At 45.0% G+C, this 25,164-nt stretch overlaps 2 protein-coding genes across 2 annotated transcripts in view; both read left to right on the top strand.

Annotated features, from left to right (window-relative positions):
* Nucleotides 1–14,236, top strand: part of LOC144889911 (uncharacterized) — a 115,813-nt gene extending 101,577 nt beyond the window's left edge. Inside the window, exons 4-5 of the mRNA XM_078771128.1 lie at nt 5,603–5,740; nt 9,955–14,236. Coding sequence (XP_078627254.1) covers nt 5,603–5,740; nt 9,955–11,519 — 1,703 coding nt within the window. The 3' untranslated portion in view covers nt 11,520–14,236. The remainder of the gene's footprint in view (nt 1–5,602; nt 5,741–9,954) is intronic.
* LOC144888354 (uncharacterized) overlaps nt 1–25,164 on the top strand; it is a 304,399-nt gene that overhangs the window by 166,446 nt on the left and 112,789 nt on the right. The gene's annotated exons all lie outside the window — the stretch shown is intronic.

The following is a 25,164-nucleotide window of genomic DNA, read 5'->3' as shown; positions in this document are numbered from 1 at the left end:
ACATTGCTTCAAAAAGGGGACCAAAACAAAACAAAACAACAACAACCACGGTCCCTGAAAAAGGCCAACCCCCGCTTTGCGGGGAAAAATGGCCTCTAAACGGTGGTTTTTATATCGCCTTTATCTATCAATATTATTGAAGTGAAGATCAAATGGCTGTATGTTCAAATATGTTGAAAAAGTCCAAACTTTACATGGGGTGTACTTACTTTTTCATGTGACTGTACATATAGACGGCTTTGCCCTATTGCCAACGCCGTTAAAAAAAAGGAAAAAAAAGGTGAAGGTGATCTGGAAGAGGGAACTAATTTCCAAATGGATATTCTCAAAATCTTTCGAACACATTTATTCTGATTAAAGATTATACGATGCACCCACACAAGAATCCAGCAGTACTTCACTGCCTAATGCCCACCAAATCCGGCAGATGAGACACCAGTTTAACGAACATCCAAGGGACAGCACACACATTGATGAATTGCCCGATTTAATTGCACCACCCCAAAACCTCTTTCCTCCCTCTCCCAATCACCAAATCACCTTCCCATTTTCTCATTCCTACATATGCACATTTCATGTTTAAAATTTTCCTCTGAGTGCCCCCAAACTAATCAAGATGGTAATTAGTTCTGCCAGGTGGGCAAACATTCAGAAGCAAGGTACGACTAGGTAGTTTGAATGTGGGATCAATTGGGGGGGGGGGGGGTGGAGGGAGAGGGGTTGAGATGGTGGAGATGATGCAGAGAAGGAGGTTGGAAGTGTTTTGTGTACAGGAGAGCAGATAGAAAGGGGACAGGGCCAGGAGGTTCACAGGAGGATACAAGCTGTTGCACACGGGTGGGGATGAAATGAGTAATGGCGTAGGAATAATAGTTTCAGAAGAGATCAGCAAGCAGGTGGTCAGAGTGGAAAGATGGGATGGACAGATAGTTATGGCGTGGGTGGTGGTTGAGGCAAATGGTGTGTGTTGTGTCGGTATATGGGCCATGAACGGGAATTTCTAGGACGGAGAAGCAGGAATTCAAGGATGCACTGGAGAGGATGACGGGAATGGTTAAGATGGAGGTGATGCTCTGCATTGTATGGGTGTTCAACGCACATGTCGGAGTATCGGAGCCGGGTGAAGAGGAATGTGTTGGTAAATTTGGTTGGGGAAAAGGAAGCGAGAGGGTCAAGAGCTGGTGGTGCAGATGTCAAGGAATTTGATGGCCATAGCTGGTTCATTCTGTCAAAAGTGGGAAAGCCACAACATTATCTACAGGAGTGGACAGCACAGAACAGATCTGAATTTGGTGGACGGTAAGGAAGCGACAGTTGTGGGGGGTGGGTGGGGAGGGAGGGGGGTGTGAAGGATTGCCAGGTCGTTGTGTAATGGCAGACAGAAAGATTTTAATGAGATTGAAAGGGAAGGTTCTGATGTGGTGTGTAACACCGGCCTACATTTCGGGTCTGGGGACGGTGGCACTGCCCGAAAGACAACAACAGAGGCTGCAGGTTTGCAAAAAACTTTTGAGTCAAGAGGATTGTGGGACTGAAGAGGGTGGATAGAAGGAGAATGCATGAACTGAGGGAGGAGATTGGTGTGCAGATGATCTTGACGGGGACTTTGGTGAAATGTTGGAAGAGATGGGCATTTGGTGTGGATAGGGGAAGAAAGAATGGCAAAGAAAGCAGATATGTTGAGGAAATAATGTCGGAGGAAGCGAGGTAGACCGTGGTTGAGGTGGGAGGATTGTGTGAAGAAAGATTTCAGTAAAGTGGGGATGGTTGGAGGGTGGAGAGAGTTGGTTGAAGATGGAGGGGAGTGGAGGAGTATCATGGTCAAGGCAGGGTCGGAGCTTAGTACCGTTGGACCTCACCCCTTATGAAGGGAAGAGGAGAAGAACAACAACAACAACTCCCCACATTTGTGAACATGCGCAAAAGTTCCAGTACCTTTTTATTTTCCCATATGCAGGTATTATGTTCTTCGGTTGTCCGTCCATGTGTCCGGCGCGATAACTTGTGAATCGTGAAAGGGATTTTTATTTAACCAAACTTCGGACAGGTATGAAATACGACAACAAAATAATATAGCAATATATTGTTGCGGTTTTGCGAAGCCCGTTCCCTTACAAAGGGGAGATTAAGCCCCTTTTTCTCCTTGGGTCTTCGAACCGCGAGACTGAGTCGCCACTTCCGGGCAGACGTGGGAAAGGGTATCGTGTCGACTCCACACGTACCTTGAGTACCCATGCCGCAGCGGAAGCGGGGATCGAGTCTCGCACAGACCACGCTTAATGGAGTACACCCGAGCGGATGGCATACCACGTGACCCATGTTGTTACCTTGCTATTGAACCCAATCAGAGCGATCTAATTCGTACCTTGCTAAGTCAATGATGGAAGAGACGAAACGGTCGAATCAGAAGGAATAACACGATTTAATTATTATTTACACAGTGTACAATGGTAGAAGAAGAAGAGAAACACAGGGCAGTCTTAATCAGTCTTACTTCTTAACCCAGGCAATGGGCCCACTTACACACACACAGGGAGATGAAGGACGAATGTTCACATGCCGAACGCGCCGGCTCTGGTCTTCCAGGAACAGCTCACCTGGCGTGGCCCTCTGGCGGTCACCACACGTATCCCGGCAAAGGCAGGCAGGTGGGAAAATCCTCGCAGCGCGTATCTCGGCAAAGACAGGCAGAAGGAAATATGCGTGCGTCTGTGGCCCGGCGCGGCTGTCTTTCACATCGCGATTAATACAACTGAGCGCTCCAGTCTCACAACTCGTAACTCACACAGAGCAATTCGTCTGTACTCCTCGGGGATCTCACTCCAGCTCAACTGAGAACTCAACTCGGCGCATCCCTTCTCATAACTCATCTGCCGTACTGCCGTCTCATAATTTCCTCATAACTGAGGCGGGGGCTCTGGGCACAGGGTTATATTGCCACGCCTTAGCCCGCATCGAATGTTCCAAGCGCCGCCTTTTGGCACAGTGGTAAGCCACTCCCCTTGAGCCCTGATTGGCGGCTCGTTCTTACCGTCGGCTCCTCTTCAGCCTTCCCTTGGCCTTGATCGACTTGTTCAGGCCAGAAGTTTTTGGCAGTTTCACCAGAAGAGTGTCGCTGGCAGTTATTGTGCGACCTGTATGAGTATTTGGGGGACAGAGCACAGAGAGAGCTGGGGGAGCAAGGTCGGAGAGGAGTCAGTAGAAGATGGAAAGACCACCAACCTGCCTGCGGTGAGTGCGTGAAAGGCCCTCAGAGTTAGATTCATCGCGGGAGATTCCAATGATTCTGAAAGCAGAGAGTGAGGAGCAGACTGCCGATCTGAGGGATGAGGTATGGAGCGACAGAGAGTAGCATCATCAGCAAAGAGATAGAGAGGATTTTCCAGAGAGTCGGAGAGATCATTGATGAAGACCAAAAAAGTACAGGGCCCAGAACACAGGCTCGGGGAACTACAGCCTGAACAGGAAGGGGAGATGAGAGAAATTAATTAAGGGCCACACGTTGACTACGACCAGAGAGGAAGTCCGCAAGCCATGCGTGGAGATTTCCTTGGATACCATAGGAGGAGGGTTTGGTGAGCAGAGTGGGGGTGTCAGACCATATTGAAGGCATGTGATATGTCAAGGGAGACAGCTCTGATTTTCTGTTTGACATTGAGGACCTCAATTCATTGTTGAGACAGCAGAAGCAGCATGTCCAGAGGAGAGTGACCTGGTCTGAATCCAAATTGATGATCAGAGATCAAGCCATCGCAGAAGAGGAAGGATTTGATATCCGAAGCAATGATGGAATCTATGACCTTGCTGATAATTGGGAGCAGGCTGTTTGGTCTGTCATCGCAAGGATCTGTTTTTGCACCTTTTGTGTGTAAAGTGGTAATATTGGCTGATTTCCAAGCTGTTGGCAGATGACCTTGAGCAAAAGAGAGAGTGAAGAGAACAGAGAGAGTGTTTGAAAGAGCGTCAGAGCAGAATTGTGGGACCCGTGGGCTGATGCCATCTGGTCCAGTTGCAGAATCGGAGTCGAGGATTGACAGAAACTTCTGCACCTTGTCTGGAGAAATGGCACAGAGTCCAGGAATAGCTGGGTTTGACTGGGCATGGTGGCTACAGAGAGAGATGGTTTTGGGACACAAAAATATGAGGCAAACACAGAGTTGGGGCATTCAGCTTTTTCCTGTGCGGAGTCAGCTGTACAGCCGTTTGAAATAAGGGAGGGGGTGGAGGGCGAACAAACACCAGAAACAGATTTGACAAGATGCCCCCAGGATTTGGAAGAGGGAGACAGGTTTGAGAGTTCACTCTGGAGAGTGTAGATATATTGTTTCCCAGCTCCCCTGCGGGGAGGCACACATTTGTTCTGGGCTTTGTGAAAGTAAATGAGATTGCCTTCCAGGAGGCGAAGGCAAGTTGTTTCAGGGCAACTGCCTCACCACAAGATGCTATGTACCATGGACAGGAGGGAGGAAGGGTATGACAACTGAAGATGAGATGGGATCAATCTGTGCATGAGAGAGAGCAATTTACTTTCAAAGAATTCCCAGGATGAGTTTATGCCAGGGGCTGTAGAGATGGGAGAACAGTCCAGATGGTTGATGGCTGCTTGAAGACCATGCCAGTTGGCCTGAGTGAAATGCCAGACTCGTCGACACTGAGGAGGCTCTCTGAGAATGGCCAGAGAGATGTTCACTTTTACAGGCATTTAATTTAACTTTAACAGGTTAGATTAACCGATTGGAGCAAAACATTGACCTTGGGCAAAAGATAGGGTGAAGAGAATGGAGAGAGGGTTTGACAGCATGGCAGAGCAGGATTTTGGGACCCGTGGGCTGAATGCTGCCTGGTCCAGTTGTGGAATCAGAGTCGAGGTTTGACAGAAACTTCTCCACCTTGTCGGGAGAGAAGGACACTAGCAGCTAGGTACGACTGGTTAAGGTGGGTACAGAGAGTGATGGGTTTGGGATGCAAGATTTTGAGGTAAACACAGTTGAGGCATTCAGCTTTTTGTGTGGTGTCAGGTGTGTGGCCGTTTTAGGTAAGGGAGGGGATGGAAGGGGAACAAACACCAGAAGCAGATTTGACCAGACGTGACCAGGACTTGGAGGAGGGAGACAGGTTTGAGAGTTTCGTGTTGAGAGTAGGGAGGTATTATTTCCTGGCTCTCCTGAGGGCAGACACACAGTTATTCTGAGCTTTGTGAAAGGAAATTGAGATATGTATAACACCATTAAATTCCAGAATTTTTTTCAATTTTCAATTTTCAATTTCAAATTTCAATTTCCCCCTGTTTCACGAGCCTCGAATTTTATTTCTAATTTAATTATATGCTTGAACTCTGTTGAACAAAAATCGCCTTCTTGTCACTTCCAATAACCTGCGGTTTAGCAGTACTTGGACATGTTAAAAATGGTGGTGAATAAGGTTGATGTCGAAGTCTGCTCCGATAGTGCTTAACATCTGGAATTTTTATTTTTAACAATCTTTAACTTCTTTATTATATTTAAATTGAAGTATACATTCCATGACTTAACACGTTCTATGAACTCTCAAATGGTTCTTAATCTCATGTCAATGGAAATGACTGATGCTAATTTGTGCACAGGTGATCTCTATTTTTTAAATGTGGAAGGCAGACAACACAACGATTCATCTGTCACAGAAGATTCAAAATGCCTTTCTGCAAAGGAATGTTCAGATGATAGTCACATGACAAACGGAAGTGCTTCCTGTTTTGCAACTGGTGAGTGGAAATGTAAAAAATTAACATGCATACGATCTTTTGTGTTAAGAAAATATAAAATTTTCAGAAAAGTGTTAAATTGATCATTGGCTTGATCTCTGACCATCAATTTGGTTTCAGACCTGGTCACTATACTCTGGACATGATGCTTCTGCTTTCTCAACAATGGATGGAGGTCCTCAACGCCTTTCTTTCCCTCGCAGTCCCCCTGTACTGTCTTGCCCTTGTGGTCCCCCTGTGCTGTCTTTCCCTCGCGGTCCCCCTGTGCTGTCTTTCCCTCGTGGTCCCCCTGTACTGTCTTTCCCTTGCAGTCCCCCTGTACTGTCTTTCCCTCGTGGTCCCCCTGTGCTGTCTTTCCCTCGCGGTCCCCCTGTGCTGTCTTTCCCTCGTGGTCCCCCTGTACTGTCTTTCCCTTGCAGTCCCCCTGTACTGTCTTTCCCTCGTGGTCCCCCTGTGCTGTCTTTCCCTCGCGGTCCCCCTGTGCTGTCTTTCCCTCGTGGTCCCCCTGTACTGTCTTTCCCTTGCAGTCCCCCTGTACTGTCTTTCCCTCGCGGTCCCCCTGTGCTGTCTTTCCCTCGTGGTCCCCCTGTACTGTCTTTCCCTCGTGGTCCCCCTGTGCTGTCTTTCCCTCGTGGTCCCCCTGTGCTGTCTTTCCCTCGCGGTCCCCCTGTGCTGTCTTTCCCTCGTGTTCCCCCTGTACTGTCTTTCCCTCACGGTCCCCCTGTGCTGTCTTTCCCTCGCGGTCCCCCTGTACTGTCTTTCCCTCGCGGTCCCCCTGTGCTGTCTTTCCCTCGTGGTCCCCCTGTGCTGTCTTTCCCTCGTGGTCCCCCTGTGCTGTCTTTCCCTCGTGGTCCCCCTGTGCTGTCTTTCCCTCACGGTCCCCCTGTGCTGTCTTTCCCTCGTGGTCCCCCTGTGCTGTCTTTCCCTCGTGGTCCCCCTGTGCTGTCTTTCCCTCACGGTCCCCCTGTGCTGTCTTTCCCTCGTGGTCCCCCTGTGCTGTATTTCCCTCGTGGTTGTCAGCTCTTTCACGAGCCTCGATTCAGTATACAACAAGTACAAAAAGTTTTAATTAAAACAAAAGCCACGTCGATGTTACACAATGCCTAGATGCAGCTGTGCCTATAACGTCGATGTTATAGGCACAGGACATTCCTATTGATTCGATTACTTCATGTTATTTTTGTGCAAAGTGAAAATATATCTCGGCAATTTCCCGTGTGTGGCGACACATGAACGAAGCTATGCTCCTCTCTCCACATTATTGTGACGACGTATAAATTAAATATTTCATCGTGACGATTGTCATCAAATGGACGAATTTTTAATATATCTCGGCATTTTCCCGTCTGTTATTTCAGGCGATGTATGACTGAGCATGCCGCGATTTAAAAAACTAGGGCATGCCCGTACGTGGGTGCAATGCCCGTACGTGGGTACGTGGGTACGTGGGTGCGAGTACGGTGACAATCCCCCCCCCTCTATTTACATGAAATGGTTTGGTCCATGAAATGTTTTGGTCCATTCGCAACGCCAAAGCGAACGGCGAACGCTTTACATGAAATGGTTTGGTCCATGAAATGTTTTGGTCCATTCGCAACGCCAAAGCGAACGGCGAACGGCTTGCGAGTACAGTGACAATCCCCCCCCCCCCTCTATTTACATGAAATGGTTTTAATTATTTTTAAAACATAGTTTAACGCCAACATAGCGCCAACATAGTTTGCCAACGTGAAATAAATGAATACGCTCTCAAATGTGCCGTCCGAGGCAGAGTGTGTTCGCCACGTTCGGCACACGCGATAACTCGCTGCTCTCTGATTGGTTGAATCGTTTTTTGGACATAGCTCGGTAAGTACTTGTCCGATTAATATGAAACCTTGAAAAGGCACATCCTCGGGTCCCCAGCAATATACCTGGCAAGTTTAAAGTATATCGGACCCGTGGTTGTCGAGAAACAGCGGTCACAGACAAACATACAAACACACATACACACATACACACATACACACATACACACAGAGATTAATGGAATTATAGATAGATATATATCTCGGCAATTTCCCGTATGTGGCGACACGTGAACGAAGCTATGCTCCTCTCTCCACATTATTGTGACGACGTATAAATTTAATATTTCATCATGACGATTGTCATCAAATGGACGTATTTTTAATATATCTCGGCATTTTCCCGTCTGTTATTTCGGGTAGTGTATGACTGACCATGCCGCGATTTAAACAAAATATATATATCTCGGCATTTTCCCGTCTGTTATTTCGGGCGGTGTATGACTGACCATGCTGCGATTTAAAAAATATATATCAGGCCTTTGAGAAAAAATATATCAGGCCTGAAGTTACAGGCCTTTGAGAATTCATTTCGTTCTATAAAGGGCAACTTTCATCGGATTTTATTCCTGTTTTTTTTCAACCGAGTCTAAAACTATGTTAGCGACTGTGAAAAATGAAATGATATATCGAATTTGATTTGAAATAAAACTGTGTGAGAGAGGAAGACACCACGGGCCTACAAAACAGGCCTCAAAGCTATGCGAGTTAATAAAATGGTGGATATTTGTTTAAATGAAGCCTCTCCCAGAATGGGTGGAGCTATGGTTCCCAGAATGGGTGCAGCTTTGAGGTTTTGTCTTCTCTGCAAGCAAGAACAAGAAAAACAACAACAACAACAGCAGAGGGCACTCTATGACCAGCGTCTGCGACGCGGCTAAAAACGCCAAACAGGAAATTAGAGCTGTCTCCCTTGACATTTCACGTGCCTTCGATACGGTCTGGCACCCCGCTCTGCTCACCAAACTCTCCTCCTTTGGTATCCATGGAAATCTCCACGCAGGGCTGGCGGACTTCCTCTCTAGTCAACATGTGGCCCTGAATGGGTTTCTCTCATCTCCTCTTCCTGTTCAGGCTGGAGTTCCACAAGGCAGTGTTCTGGGCCCTGTGCTTTTTCTGGTCCTCATCAATGAGCTCTCTGACTCTCTTGAAAATCCTCTCTATTTCTTTGCTGACGACTGTACTCTCTGTTGCTCCATTCCTCATCCCTCAGATCGGCAGTCTGCAGCCTCCTCACTCGCTGCAGACCTGGACAAAATCACAGACTGGGCAAACAAGTGGAACATGTCTTTCAATCCTGACAAATCTCACACTCTTACGATGTCTCTCCGAAAAGACCGACTGGACAACCCTCCCATCCACTTTCTGAATAACCCTCTCCAAGAAGTTCTGTCACTCAAGCTTTTGGGTCTCACTATCTGCCATGATCTTTCCTGGGAAAACCACATTTAAAATCTGGCCTCCAAAGCCAGTCGCCGACTGGGCATCCTCCGTCGTGCGAAGTCCTTCCTTGGCACACCTGAGCTCCTCGCCACATACAAGGCTTTCATCCGCAGCTCTATGGAATACTGCTCTCCCCTCTGTTCTGGTGCTCCTGCCTCACACCTAGCTCGTCTCCACGCTGTTGAAACCAAAGCATTCAGAATCATTGGAATCTCCCGCGCTGAAGCTAACTCCAAGGGCATTTCACTCACTCACCGCAGGCAGGATGGTGGTCTTTCCGTATTCTACCGACTCCTCTCTGGCCTTGCCCCCCCCCCCCCCAGCTCTCTCTGGCCTCTGTCCCCCAAATATTCCTGCAGGTCGCACACGATCTGCCTGCAACCCTCTTATGGTTAAACTGCCAAAATCAAGACTTGCTGCTCACCTTCTCTCCTTCATTCCTCTTTTCTCCTGCCTCTGGAACAAACTCCCTCACTCTCTTCAATCCCACTCCACCCTCCAGGTCTTTAAAACAGCTGTTCACCACCATCTCTTATCTTCCCCCATCCAAAACCTTGATCTTTTCTACCCCCGCTAATTTCACCCCAAATCCTACGCTTTTTTGAAATACCAACTTCTGTCCTTTATGTCCTTGGTCTCTTGTGTTTTATACCTCTACCCCTCCCCCCTTCCCACGCGTCCTCCCCCCAAGCCCTCTCCCTCCCACACTTCTCCCTGCTCTCAAATGTTGTGTTTGTGTGCTTCCCCTTCTCTCCCCATCTTGTCTTCCGCTCCCTCTTTTTATATATTTTGTTTGTCTGGTTGATTTGTTTGTGAAATAAATGTTAGCTCTTTCACGAGCCTCGATTCAGTATACAAAAAAAAAACAAAAAAATGCATTTTGATTTTGCCAAAAAATTTTTTTTCTGTTCTTTGTTTCTGCAGAACAATCCAGAAGTAATATGGGACAAATAAGGGCCAGTCACAGCTGGACAATGAAGAAGAAGCCTTTTGTGAAGAAACAATCAAGACATCAAGACTCACTTTCTATAAAAAAGAAGAGCATGTCTGGGACTCGCAACATCAAGATCAATATTAAATTAAACAAACACATAAAGGTTGCAGGAAAGCGAATACGTTATCAGTGTAATGTGTGCAGAATGGATTTTGCTTCAACGAGTGACATCAAAACACACATGGGGATCCACACTGGAAAACAGCCCAACAAGTGCTCTGTCTGTGATAAAGGTTTCTTTCAAAAAGGCCATTTGAAACCGCATATGATGATCCATACAGGAGGGCGACCTTACAAATGCTCCATATGTGAGAAAGGTTTCTCTCGAAAAGACCATTTGAAATCACATATGAGGATCCATACAGGAGAGCGACCACACAAATGCTCGATATGTGATGAAGGTTTCTCTCAAAGCAGCAATTTGAAATCACATTTGAGGATCCATACAGGAGAGCGACCACACAACTGCTTGATATGTGATAAAGGTTTCTCTCAAAACAGCAGTTTGAAATCACATTTGAGGATCCATACAGGAGAGCGACCCCACAAATGCTCGATATGTGATAAAGGTTTCTCTCGAAAGGTCGACTTGAAATTACATATGAGGATCCATACAGGAGAGCAACCTTACAAATGCTCGATATGTGATAACGGATTCTCTCAAAAATGCCATTTGAAATCACATATGAGGATCCATACACGAGAGCAACCTTACAAATGCTCGATATGTGATAATGGTTTCTCTCAAAAACACCATTTGAAATCACACATGAGGATCCATACAGGAGAGCGACCTTACAAGTGCTCAATATGTGATAAAGGTTTTTCTCTTCGCAGCAGTTTGAAATCACATATGAGAATCCATACAGGAGAGCGACCATACAAATGCTTGATATGTGATGGAGGTTTCTCACGAAAAGGCCATTTGAAATTACATATGAGGATCCATACAGGAGAGCAACCTTACAAATGCTCGATATGTGATAAAGGTTTTTCTCAAAAACGCAATTTTAAATCACATATGATGATCCATACAGGAGAACATCCTCACAAATGCTCGATATGTGATAAAGGTTTATCTCAAAAAGGCGATTTGAAATTCCATATGAGGATCCATACAGGAGAGCGTCCTCACGAATGCTCGATATGTGATAGAGGTTTCGCTCGAAAAGGCAATTTGAATTCACATATGAGGATCCATACAGGAGGGCGACCTTACAAATGCTCGATATGTGATGATGGTTTCTCTCATGGCAGCACATTGAAATCACACATGAGGATCCATACAGGGGAGCGACCCCACAAATGCTCAATATGTGATAAAGATTTCTATCATAGTGGCAATTTGAATCAACACATGAGGATCCATACAGGAGAGCGACCCCACAAATGCTCAATATGTGATAAAGATTTCTCTCATCGTGGTAATTTGAATAAACATATGAAGATCCATACAGGAGAGCTGAAATCTGAAATACCAGGATATCAAAAATGATGTTAAGAGGATTTCAAAATTGAAGTCACCTGAAGTTGTACCCGTGACAGTCGGAGCAAAAGGGAATCCAGATGATCAAGAAAATCTTACTGAGTACTTCAAAAGCATTCCTAGTCAGGGCCCTTAGGGATATTTTGGGGCCGTTTGGTTCAAATTCTTCCAAAAGCACCAAATTTGGCCCAGATGTTGCCCATGCCATACTCTTTCGATTTTTGACGGGCGCCCCCCCCCCCCCGGGGGCCCCATATTGGCAAAATACTAAATGGCCGCCACCCAGATTAGAGGAAAATCAGTTAAATAACCAAAAGGGCTGGAATCATGTATGATACCACTTTTCAGGGGTTTTCGAGGTCGAGGAATCCAATTATGATGTCATTTTGATGATTCGAGGTCAAGGTCAACCCTCAAGGTCATCTTAAAGGTCATTTTTGAGTCAAACATGTCGGTTTTTGAGTTTTTTGTCAAGATTTACACAAGGTTCACCATTTTATGTTTCTGGGTTGGGTACTCGAACTCTGACCTTATTTTTGACAATTAGAGGAAATATTTACATGTCTATTTCCTAATTTTCAGGCATACGCAGTTCATCAGTCTAATTACAAAGGTACGGATTTTGATGTTTTATGAACTGTATGCCATATCCTTGTGTTTAATTTTTGTGCGATCATGATCCGGGTTCTTGTATACATGATTGTGTACATGTCATAAATATGACGTCATAGGTCATGTGACCTGGTGGCCATATTGGATTTTATGAAAACCTTAAAAATGGATCCCTGCCTTCATTTTTCGATCGATTCATTTTGAACTTTGACCACTTATAGTACGCCATGTGATTGGATGCATATCCTCATTATGACGTCATAGGTCAGGTGACATGGCGGGATGGACCAGTATGGTCCCCGGATCATACCGCCCTTGGCACCCATCAAAAATCGTAAGAGTATGGCATGGGCAACATCTGCGCCAAATTTGATGCTTTTGGAAGAATTTGAACCAAAATATCCCTAAGGGCCCTGATATCTGGGGAATACCATGACAAACAAACTACAGGTGGAGGTTGTCAGAGGTTCAGTGATGATTATAAAACAAGTCCTTGGAACAAAGCTATGAGAATGAAGTTTCACAAACTGGTTCATTAATAATAATCCTTTCCTGAAAAAGGAGAGAGGTTTAGAGTTCTGGGAGAAATCTGCCTCCCACTTCATAAAACCCGCATATGGCGATAACAGCCAACGAGAGCTTCCTTACAAATGCTCTATTTGTGACATGAATTTTATTTCTAAACGGAGCTTGAACATCCATCGTGCAACCCACGCTGGAGTGCTCGCACAAAAAGTGCTCTGACCATGGAAAAAGTTTCCCTGATAAAGGTTTGTTAAATTCACATGGCATTACCCATACTGGCTTGTACGTGCCCTCCTTGTTTGCGATCCTCAACAGTACGCAAGGTATTCAGTGAACCAGTAAGGAGAAAGCTGTCGTGAAAGTGTGCAGCCCTTTTGGCATATACCTTGTAAACACAACTACTCAGAGTACCATCTGTAACCCCTGACAACCAGCCAGTACTCCTGAATCCCTTGATCAAAGCCGAACAGCTGGCTGTCACCAGAATGTCCACAACAATGACTGCAAATTAGTGCCAAAAGACAACAAGAATCTCAAAATGCTAACCCATCTGTGTCCACCCTGAGCTCAAACTAAATTAAAAGAAAACTATCGCTAAAAAAAATTCACTATTTATTCATTTGCTTCTCCATATCTTATTATAATAGAACAAAGGGATATGGTTATTATGTTTGTATATTTGTGACGTAAATATCTTCTTCTTCTTCAAATTAAAATAACATCCAAAAACACAGTCCATGGATTTTTAATTAAGTACTGTTGGAATGTACCTTTTGACCCTTTAGACTGCAGAGACCTCTCAGACCTTTGATGACCTTTTAAGTCCCTGAAGACCCTTAAGACCACCAAGACCCCAGAATACCCCAAAAAAACCCTTAAAGACTCCAAATGCCTGTGCATAAATTTAATCTTAACTATTGATGAAAGTTTGTGTCCAACTCGGTTGAAGATAAAGCCGAGTTTTAGAAGTCATTTGCAGCCAGTTTTAATAAAAGCCAAACTTGCTGCAAGACGTGTGGGGGGGGGGGGGGGGGGTAATAAATAACAACTGAAGTTGTTTCCCCTTCAAAGGCAACGTTTTAAGATATATTGGGATAGATTTACTATTGGAGAATCACATGTCACACGAAATGGATTTTAAATCGTGCACTAAAATCAAATGGGATAAGAACAAATCTATTATGATCTCATGCCACGTGGCAAAGCTTGGCATCTCAAGGCTTCGTCTTCCTTTGATGTCAGACAGCTTGGCAGAAACTGACGGAGGAAGAACTACATATTTACAACCAATATCTTGGAAATGCGGGTCTTGGAGAATGTTGTTGTCTCAGTACTTCGTGATGTCAATGTTGATATCTCCACAAGGTCCCCCTTGCTTCCTCCACCCTCCTCCTCTTCCTCCTCCCAACCTCCTGCCTTGCAATTTCAAACACTCACAACCACCTCCTCCAAGATGAACAACTGAAGACTATGTAAATGATTTATGTACGAGGATTATAGGAGAAACACGAGCTGGATGACTTATTCTTGTAACTGTTATATGCTTGAGTTTCCGTGTATTCCTGCTGTCATTAAAATCTCATACCATGCTTTTCTCCCTCTTCTGAGAGTAAATAGATGCTTCATGTAAACCACAATTAAATGGAAGAAGAATTAAGGTATAATTCTTCCAAAGACACTGAATGCCCAAAAGACCCTTAAATACCCCAAAAACCCAAAATACCACGAAGACCAAAAACTCGCAGAAGACAAATGTAATCATGCTTCAATAGCATGTAATTAATAGATGTACTCAGTGTAATTAATAGATGTACTCAGTGTAATTAATAGATGTACTCGGTGTAATTAATAGATGTACTCGGTGTAATTAATAGATGTACTCGGTGTAATTAATAGATGTACTCGGTGTAATTAATAGATGTACTCAGGTTTCCATATCATATAATTAATGGACGTAGTGTTCTGATATTTCAATAGTAAGGTATTTAAGAGACGTACTCAGGCTTCAGTGATTTGTAATTAATCGACGTACTCACATTTCAATAGCATCTCATTATAATAGAGCAAACGTATATGGTTAATGTTATGTCTGTATATTTGTGACCAAACCGTCTTCTTCTTCAAATTAAAATAACACCCAAAAACAGTCCATGAATTCTTAATTGCGTCCTGTTGAAATATACCTTTTGAGCCTTTAGACTGCTGAGACCCCTTCGACGTTTTGACGACCTTTTTAAGTCCCCCAAGACACTTCAGACCACAAACACTCATAAAGACCCAAAACACCCCAAAGACCCAAAACACCCCAAAGACCCTTAAACTCGCGAGAGATCTCGCGAGATCTTGGAGACGGCGGCAGGGATTTTCGAAGCTCCACACGGTCTCCACGTTTTTCGAAGTTAAGTCTGTTCACAATTGTATTTTGTCGAAACTGTATTTATCTTTCGGTGTGTGAAGTTATTGTGTGCAACTTTGGTTGTTTCTCGGTGTTTATCTTTCATAAATTGATCGTCTGTTTGCCGTGTCGCGAGCAAGGCCTTGTACAGTGTGCACTGTACAACCTTGAGGCTTTGTTTTTCTCTCAGTGGTCCGTCGTTTGTGATCCAATAACTTTCGTTCTCTGTATTCCCAGTCTTTTCACCCATAGCCTACTTCCTTGTGTAAATCTCAACTCAAAAAAAAAAAAAAAAAAAAACATTTCCTTCTCTGTTCTCATTCGTTTATTCATTCTTATTCGTTCGTTCGTTCTTCGACCACGTGTTTCTCCCCCATTTCCCCAGATAGTTTTCACTCATTAACCTTCAATGTTTACACTTTCCCCTCAAGTTATGTATTCCGTCATATTTTATAACACCTTTTTCTTCTTCTTCTTTAAAAGGCTGCTTTCGACTTGCTCACCAAATCAATTCATCCCAAAAAAAATATCCATCTCCTATAGTGCCTTTGTTCTACATTCCCTAAACTCTCCTGCACTCCATCCTCCATCCAGCGTCCTTAAACGTATTTTTAACTCGAAGGTCACAAGAAACTCATTTTGCAATAAATGTTCGTTTCCCATAAATCGTACACTTTCAAAAATCCAATCTCACCCCTCCCCTCCAAATCTTCCCCATAACCCCTCCCCTCCAAATCTTCCCCATCACCCCTCCCTTCCAAATCTTCCCCATCACCCATCCCTTTCAAATCTCCCCCCTTGCCCCCTCCCTCCTAAACTACCCCCTCACCCCTCCCCGCCAAGACGCCCCCTCGCCCCTCCCCTCCTAGACTCCTGCCTCACCCCTCCCCTCCAAATCTCCCCCATATCCCATCCCTTTCAAATCCCTCCCCTTGTCCCTTCCCTCCCAAACTCCCCCCTCACCCCTCCCCTTCAAATCTCCCCACCCTCATTGCTTCTCAATTTCCCCCCGCTCACTCCCCCTCCTCAAAGCGTCCTCCCCGCTTCTTCCCCCTTCAAACTCTCACCTCCATCTCCCCCAACCTTCTGCCTCGCTCTTCCCCCTCCTCAAATAACACCTCATTGTGGCTCACCCAATCACCATCAAACCTTTTGTCCGCCCCATCCTTCCCTTTCTCCGAGCTATTCTGAAATCTCTGACACACCTTCAACAGCTCTCCCTACCTCTTCCACCTCTTCCACATCTTACCCTACCCCTCCTCCCCCCTGTTCTGTATCTGATGCTCCCCCTTCCTCTTCATTAACGGTATGGACCTCAAACATCCGGGGCCTTCGTTCAAACTTAACCGATCTCTCCATACAGGTTGCTTCTGTCAAACCAGACGTGATCTGCTTAACAGAAACTTTCCTCCTTTATGATGTCTCTGATTCCATAGTATCTCTCCCGGGCTACTCCCTCCTCCGGTATGATAGACCTGAGCCTCGTCCTGGAGGCGGGGTTGCTATCTTTATCAAAAACTCTTTTCCTCACTCGCCCTGCACTGCACTCTCTCCACCTCACCCCCAGGAATACCTCTGGCTACGGCTTCCCCTTCGCTCCCACCTCTTGTTCATATGTGTGTTGTACCGTCCACCAAACAGTGATGACTCCATCTACATCTCGCTGTCTGATGATATGGACCAACTTCTATCTACTCATCCCAACTCTCTCTTCCTCATATGTGGTGATTTCAACTGTCATCATGCCAGTTGGCTGGGTGTGGGTACCTCTCTCACCAGCCATGGCTCCTCAGCAAAGGACTTCTGCGACTCACTGGGACTGACACAATCTGTCAATTTCCCGACCCGGATCTCAGTCAACGGAACATCTTCTCTTCTGGACTTGGTTATGACTAACTTCCCTGAAAATGTCTGCTGCTCTTCTTCTGCTCCGATCGGAACATCTGATCATGTCCTTGTTAAAGTGGACATCTCTCTGACCATCCTCAGGGAGCCTGCTCAGCGTCGACGAGTCTGGCATTTCACTCAGGCCAACTGGCACGGTCTTCAAGCAGCCATCAATCATCTGGACTGGTCTCCCATCTCTACCACCTCTGACATCAACTCATCCTGGGAATTCTTCCAAAGTAAATTGCTCTCTCTCATGCACAGATTTATCCCATCTCGTCTTCAGTTGTCATACCCTTCCTCCCGTCCATGGTACACGGAATCTTGTGGTGAGGCTGTTGCCCAGAAACAACTTGCCTTCGTCTCCTGGAAAGCAAATCCAACGGAAGGAAATCTCATTTCCTTTCACAAAGCCCGAAACAAGTGTGTGTCCACCCTCAGGAGAGCCAGGAAACAATATCTCTCCGTTCTCAAGACCGAACTCTCTTATCTGTCTCCCTCTTCCAAATCCTGGTGGCGTCTGGTCAAATCCGTTTCTGGTGTTTGTTCCCCCTCCATCCCCTCCCTTACCTCAAACGGCTACACAGCTGACTCCGCACGTGAAAAAGCTGAATGCCTCAACTCTGTGTTTGCCTCTAAATCTTGTGTCCCAAACCCATCCCTCTCTGTGCCCACCATACCCAGTCGTACCCTGCTGCTCCTGGACTCCGTGTCCTTTCCTCCTGACAAGGTGGAAAAGTTTCTGTCAACCCTCGACTCTGATTCTGCAACTGGACCCGACGGCATCAGCCCACGGGTCCTAAAATCCTGCTCTGCTGCTCTATCTCACCCTCTCTCTGTTCTCTTCACCCTCTCTTTTGCTCAAGGTCAACTGCCATCTGCTTGGAAATCAGCCAACATCACCGCTTTGCACAAAAAAGGTGCAAAAACAGATCCTAGCAACTACAGACCAATCAGCCTTCTCCCAATTATCAGCAAAGTCATGGAATCCATCATTGCTTCTGATATGAAATATTTCCTCTTCTCCAATGGCTTGATCTCTGATCATCAATTTGGTTTCAGACCAGGTCACTCTACTCTGGACATGCTGCTTCTGCTGTCTCAACAATGGATGGAGGTCCTCAATGCCAAACAGGAAATTAGAGCTGTCTCCCTCGACATATCACGTGCCTTCGACACGGTCTGGCACCCCGCTCTGCTCACCAAACTCTCCTCCTTTGGTATCCATGGAAATCTCCACGCATGGCTGGCGGACTTCCTCTCTAGTCGTCGTCAACGTGTGGCCCTGAATGGGTTTCTCTCATCTCCTCTTCCTGTTCAGGCTGGAGTTCCCCAAGGCAGTGTTCTGGGCCCCGTGCTTTTTCTGGTCTTCATCAATGATCTCTCTGACTCTCTCGAAAATCCTCTCTATCTCTTTGCTGATGACTCCACTCTCTGCCGCTCCATTCCTCTTCCCTCAGATCGGCAGTCTGCTGCCTCCTCACTCTCTGAAGACCTGGACAAAATCACAGACTGGTCAAACAAGTGGAACATGTCTTTCAATCCTGACAAATCTCACACTCTTACTATGTCTCTCCGAAAAGATCGACTGGACAACCCTCCCATCTACTTTCTCAACAATCCTCTCCAAGAAGTTCTGTCGCTCAAGATTTTGGGTCTCACTATCTGCCATGATCTTTCTTGGGAAAACCACATTTCCAAGCTGGCCTCCAAAGCCAGTCGCCGACTGGGCATCCTCCGTCGTGCGAAGTCCTTCCTCGGCACACCTGAGCTCCTCACCACATACAAGGCTTTCATCCGCAGCTCAATGGAATACTGTTCTCCCCTATGGGCCGGTGCTCCTGCCTCACACCTAGCTCGGCTTCTCGCTGTTGAAACCAAAGCTTTCAGAATTATTGGAATCTCCCGCGATGAAGCTATCTCTGAGGGCCTTTCACTCACTCACCGCAGGCAGGTAGGTGGTCTTTCTGTCTTCTACCGACTCCTCTCCGGCCTTGCACCCCCAGCTCTCTCTGTGCTCTGTCCCCCAAATATTCCTACAGGTCGCACAAGATCTGCCAGCAACCCTCTGATGGTTAAACTGCCGAAATCTCGGCTCTCCGCTCACCTTCACTCTTTCATTCCTCTTTTCTCCCGCCTCTGGAACAAACTCCCTCACTCCCTTCAATCCCACTCCTCCCTCCAGGTCTTTAAAACAGCTGTTCACCACCATCTCTTATCTTCCCCCATCCAAAACCTTGATCTTTTTTACCCCCGCTAATTCACCCCAGATCCACCTTGTTTGAAATTCCAACTTCTTTCCTGGAAGTCCTGGCAGTGTCCATATGTTTTATACCTCTCCCACTGCCCCCTTCCCACGCCCCCCCCCCCCCCCAAAGCCCTCGCCCTCTCTCAGATCTCTCGATGTCTCCATGTCTCTCGGTCCCTGCTCTCAAATGTTGTGTTTGTGTCCTTCCCCCTCTCTCCCCATCTTGTCTACCGCTCCCTATGTTATATGTTTTATGTGTCGGTTTGTCTTTCTGTGTGATTAATGTTCGCTCTTTCACGAGCCTCGATATTGTATACAAAAAAAAAAAAAAAAAAAAAAAAAAAAAAAAAAATAAACACCCCAATACCCTTAAAGACTCAGAGGAAAGGAACCAAAAGACCTGTGAAGACGCAAAAGACCTTGTAAACTTCGTGCTGTAACTGTGACGTAGGTTCACGTGATCGGATCGAATCTCATCTGAGGGGTTTGCTCGGAGATTCTCATTTTATTATTTATCTATCTATAATTCCAGTAATCTCTGTGTGTCTGTGTGTTTGTGTGTTTGTCTGTGACCGCTGTTTCTCGACAACCACGGGTCCGATATACTTTAAACTTGCCAGGTATATTGCTGGGGACCCGAGGATGTGCCTTTTCAAGGTTTCATATTAATCGGACAAGTAGTTACCGAGCTATGGCGATTTCTTTACCAAACTCCGCAAGCCGTTCGCTTTGGACCAAACCATTTCATGTAAATAGAGGGGGGGGGGGTTCTGTGGTCGTTGCGAATGGACCAAACCATTCATGTAAATAGGGGGGGGGGGTTCTGTGGTCGTTACTGCCACGTGGTTTCAAAGTTTTTTTTTGTTGTTGTTTGCACGCATGTTTTTTTGCACCCACGTATGGGCACGCCCTAGGATGTTTACACACACACACCCCTACACAAATTTTTTTTTTTTTTTTTTTTTTGGCAAGGAACGGGCACCCACGTACGGGCACGTCCTAGTACTGAGAAAGATCTGTAAAACGTTTATTTAAAGATAAAAAAATTTTCTGTTCGTTGATGACGGGAATGAAGAAAAGTTAAACGGGTTTTTATTAAATGTATGTTGAGGTATTTGTTCATTTAATGAGGTGTTTTTCGCTCGTTTTGTTTTATTCACTGCATTGTTTTATATCACAGCATCATTAAACTTCATACAACGATGGTTAAACCTCATTCTTCCTTTTAACTACAAAACAGGCAGAAAGTTTTTCAAATTAACTTGTATATCCAATGTCACCTCTAAATGAGGAGGTGTTATAAAGGTTGTAGATGATGGATGGATGAGCGATCTATGTGGCGTTGGTACGAAAAAAATGTCGGTCCCATCTGCTAAATCCAAAACGAAAGTTGGACTATCTTCTCTAAAAAGTCGTTTAGACCAGAGATTCTCAACCGTGGGTCGTGACCATCAGTGGGCCGGAAGGTGCAACGTTGTGGTCCACGGACATGACACCAACCTGAGAAGGCAGGTGATTAGTTTACCTCACAAGTGTTCGTAAAATTTCATTATACTAGGGCATGCCCGTACTATATATATATCTAAAATTATATCCCCCCCCCCTATTTACATGAAATGGTTTGGTCCATGAAATGTTTTGGTCCATTCGCAACGCCAAAGCGAAAGGCGACCGCTTTACATGAAATGGTTTGGTCCATGAAATGTTTTGGTCCATTCGCAACGCCAAAGCGAACGGCGAACGGCTTGCGAGTACAGAACTGCTACCATCATCAAGTAGAAAGAGAAGAGAAAAAAAATGAAAAGGAAAAACATTCCAAACCGCGAGGGAAAACAACACGGCACGTCGACACAACAACGTGTCCTGTGATTGGCCGTACGTGGCTGCCAGTAGCTGCCCCCCAAAAAAAGCTTTCACCGTCCGGCGACTGAATTTAAGGGGAAAAATAAAACGCTCTTCGCTTAAAACAACGCCCTTCGCTCTGACTGAATTGGGACAATGTTTTTATGTTTTTAATTGAATTACTATCCGTAATGGCGCACGCTCTCACGGGAGCTCCGGAAGGTCGTATATCGCAGTTACGATGAATCGCAAAGTCGTTTTTATTAGTTTTAAAACATAGTTTAACGCCAACATAGCGCCAACATAGTTTGCAAACGTGAAATAAATGAATACGCTCTCAAATGTGCCATCCGAGGCAGAGTGTGTTCGCCACGTTCGGCACACGCGATAGCTCGCTGCTCTCTGATTGGTTGAATCGTTTTTTGGACATAGCTCGGTAAGTAATTGTCCGATTAATATGAAACCTTGAAAAGGCACATCCTCGGGTCCCCAGCAATATACCTGGCAAGTTTCAAGTATATCGGACCCGTGGTTGTCGAGAAACAGCGGTCACAGACAAACAAACACACAGAGATTACTGGAATTATAGATAGATTAATGCTATTGAAAGAAAAAAAGTTATATTAATGCTAGTGTATTAATTTGTGATTGGAATGATAAGAAAATGTAGAGAGATTGAGTTTAAAGGTGAATTCGGAAATGATTTGAGGGTTTCCATCCGTAACATTCGCGGATTCAGTATTTGCAGTTTCGCCATTGACCGCATTTGGTTGATCAAAGCTGTTTCCGGTATGGAGAACGTCTCGGGTATCTCGTGTTCACACGAAAAGGCAAGCTGCTGTATTTTACTTTGACTGTATTTTATTTTGACAAACATGGACCGTTAACTGATAAGAAAAACAGATGATGGTGGCGAATCTTCAGGAACTGCTAAAAGGTGGTGAAACACATCGTCAGAAAATACGAACCAGGATATATTAAGTTTGCATTTACAGTGGCAGGGGATTCAGTCAGAGCGGGCAATCAAGTTCATGTTACCTTTCACCACCACATACCTGTGCGAGTCAGGGTTTTCACTTGTGACTGGCACAAAATCAAAGAGCAGGAATAAACTGAAAGCAACTTTGAATGGTACCCTGCGAATCAGCCTCTCACCCATCCCACCTCCGATTGATCTGATTGCTTCCCAGAAGCAAACCCAAGTGTCCCACTCATGTAAGCAGCAATTTATATTTAAGGCTTAATTGTCTTAAATAAGGGACCAAATAAAGTTGTTATTATTATTATTATTAGTATTAATATATTTTATTTAATCCATTACTGCAGACAGCTACATATAACTAAGTTTCTGAGATGACTGGATTATGCGTGTTGAAACTGAAAAGTTTAACTTCCAGCAAAGTGGAGACTACTTGGTGCAAAGTGGAGACTCCTTGGTGCAAAGTGGAGACTCCTTGGTGCAAAGTGGAGACTCATTGGTGCAAAGTGGAGACTCCTTGGTGCAAAGTGGAGATTCCTTGGTGCAAAGTGGAGACTCCTTGGTGCAAAGTGGAGACTCCTTGGTGCAAAGTGGAGACTCCTTGGTGCAAAGTGGAGACTCCTTGGTGCAAAGTGGAGACTGCTTGGTGCAAAGTGGAGACTGCTTGGTGCAAAGTGGAGATTCCTTGGTGCAAAGTGGAGACTCCTTGGTGCAAAGTGGAGACTGCTTGGTGCAAAGTGGAGACTCCTTGTTGCAAATTGGAGACTGCTTGGTGCAAAGTGGAGATTCCTTGGTGCAAAGTGGAGACTCCTTGGTGCAAAGTGGAGACTCCTTGGTGCAAAGTGGAGACTGCTTGGTGCAAAGTGGAGACTGCTTGGTGCAAAGTGGAGATTCCTTGGTGCAAAGTGGAGATTCCTTGGTGCAAAGTGGAGATTCCTTGGTGCAAAGTGGAGACTCCTTGGTGCACGTGTGTGAGACAATTGCAGTGAGAGGAAAAAAAAAACAGGTTTTTCAATGTTTCGTCAGGTTCACTATGTTTTTTCGTTCAAAATCGTGGTAGATTAGCAAACCTATACATTTTTGGAAACGTTATTACATGGAAAATCTGAAAATCAATGTTTACATTTGCCAATTCCGACCAATTCGATTCGACCAATTCGAACAATTCGACCATTCGACCATTCGACCAATCGCTTCGATCGACCATTCGACCATTCGATTCGATTCGATTCATCGAATTCGATTCGATCGACCATTCGACCAATTCGATTTGCCAATCAATTTGACCGACCTTTGCTTGTGTGGAACGGACTGTGAAAACGATGCGGACAATATTGTCGGATACGACACACAGGACAGTGATGACGAACTCTAAATGGCATATTCTGTAATCGTGTATGTTTGATGCCATAGACTGCCTGTGTATATTTTGTCATTGACTGCCTGTGTCGATGTGAAGTTATACTGACTGCATGTGTATGTTTGGTGATATGAATTATTGTGACACATTTTGATGTTATTAACTGCCTGTACAAAATGATAACATGTATTTCATTATGCAACTTATCGCGAATATAAAGACAGTATTTTGCAATTCAAAACCTTTGATTCGTGTCTTACCATTCCCCATAGCACTAATTTGATACTTTCATTGGATTCCTTGTCCCTGAAAATATAGGTTTAGTATATTTTTAAAAGTTTTTAGGGTAATTAGAGGCAGAAATAGAACAAAATATGTATTTTACAGTGGCCATTTTGAAAATCCAAAATGGCCGCCATACAGGTATCTCTCCAAATGTAAACATTGATTTTTAGTTTCCTTATGCCATAACCTTTCCAAAAATGTATAGGTTTGCTAATCTACCATGATTTTGAACGAAATATAATTTATTGACAGAGCGAACCTGACTATGTGGCTGGATTTGAAATATAAGTTGGAATATCTTGGTCTGTGTTACGTTGGCACAGCGAAACATGGGGTAGAGCTGTTCGACTTGATTTTTGAGGCCAATGGTAACACGAAATCTAAAATATATGCCATTTATAATGACCAGCAGATAATTACCTTTCAGATGATATATAACTTGTATAACTCAGACCACTTTCAGCCATCTCAGGGAACATAACGACACGGAAAAGATATATTTTAAGGGTACCATCAAATATGTGTGAAAAATGAATAGTAAGAACCAGTTTATTTACTGTTACCAGTTGATTTCATGTTGAGGGGACCCGAGTGCTTCAAAAATATATTGGGGTGGGGGGGGGGGTGCACGAGGACCATATCTGGCCCATGGCCTATTGTATTCAGCCATCAATGTTAGTAGCCAGTTGCACTCACCTGTTTTCTTCATATATAACCTCGAGAACTCTCTTAAAGGTACGAGTACAACAATGAAAGGATGTAGAGGGGAAAGAAGAGATCACGTGACGATGCGTATTACACTCACGGGTGAGGGCTGGCACGGGGTTACCGGGCAGGGGTGTTTGGTCGTGGTGTCGTTTGGAGATTCCCTTCAACCGAAGTGGCGATGAACAACGTGATGACGCAGCCTCGTAGAACGAGCACGTGATCTCCCGCGTATTCGAGTCTCACAGCAGGTCACGTGGTTATTTTAATGACAACTAGATTTTCAACATGTTTTTCACATGAAGTTGATTTTCTTTTGAAAGAATAACCGAATGAGGGAACATTCCGCGGGCGTTTAAACCCTTTCATGTATTGATAACGTTTATTTTAAACCCGTTATCTCTGATTATCCCATTCAATCAACAAACTCGTTCTCATCTCGTTATCATTTATCAAAACAAACATCATTCCCGAATCCCGATCCACGGATTTCTCCGATCGATGCTCAAGTTCATAAAGTTCAATCGGAGCCTGAACTGAACTCATTCGGGAGAACGATCTTCAACATGTGTTGCAGGTTCAACCCTGGACGGCTGGGTTCGAATCCCGACCCAGGTATAAACTGCCGTCCAGGTGTTTAGCAGGAAGGTGGTTCATTAAATGTGTTCATCTTCGTCCCTCGGAAGAATGTAAAGCCGGTCGTCTTGTGTGCTAGCATTAGTTGATGAACGTTAAAGATCCCACGGTGTCCTTCGCGAAGAGTAGGCAAGCTATCGCCGGCATCCTGAACAAATTACACATTCCTCCTGAAACCCA

This window comes from Myxine glutinosa, chromosome 1, assembly GCF_964187855.1.
Source record: "Myxine glutinosa chromosome 1, kmMyxGlut1.1, whole genome shotgun sequence".
Lineage (NCBI taxonomy): Eukaryota > Metazoa > Chordata > Myxini > Myxiniformes > Myxinidae > Myxine > Myxine glutinosa.
Note: the sequence above shows the minus strand (reverse complement) of the source record. Positions and strands in the feature narration are given on the sequence as shown.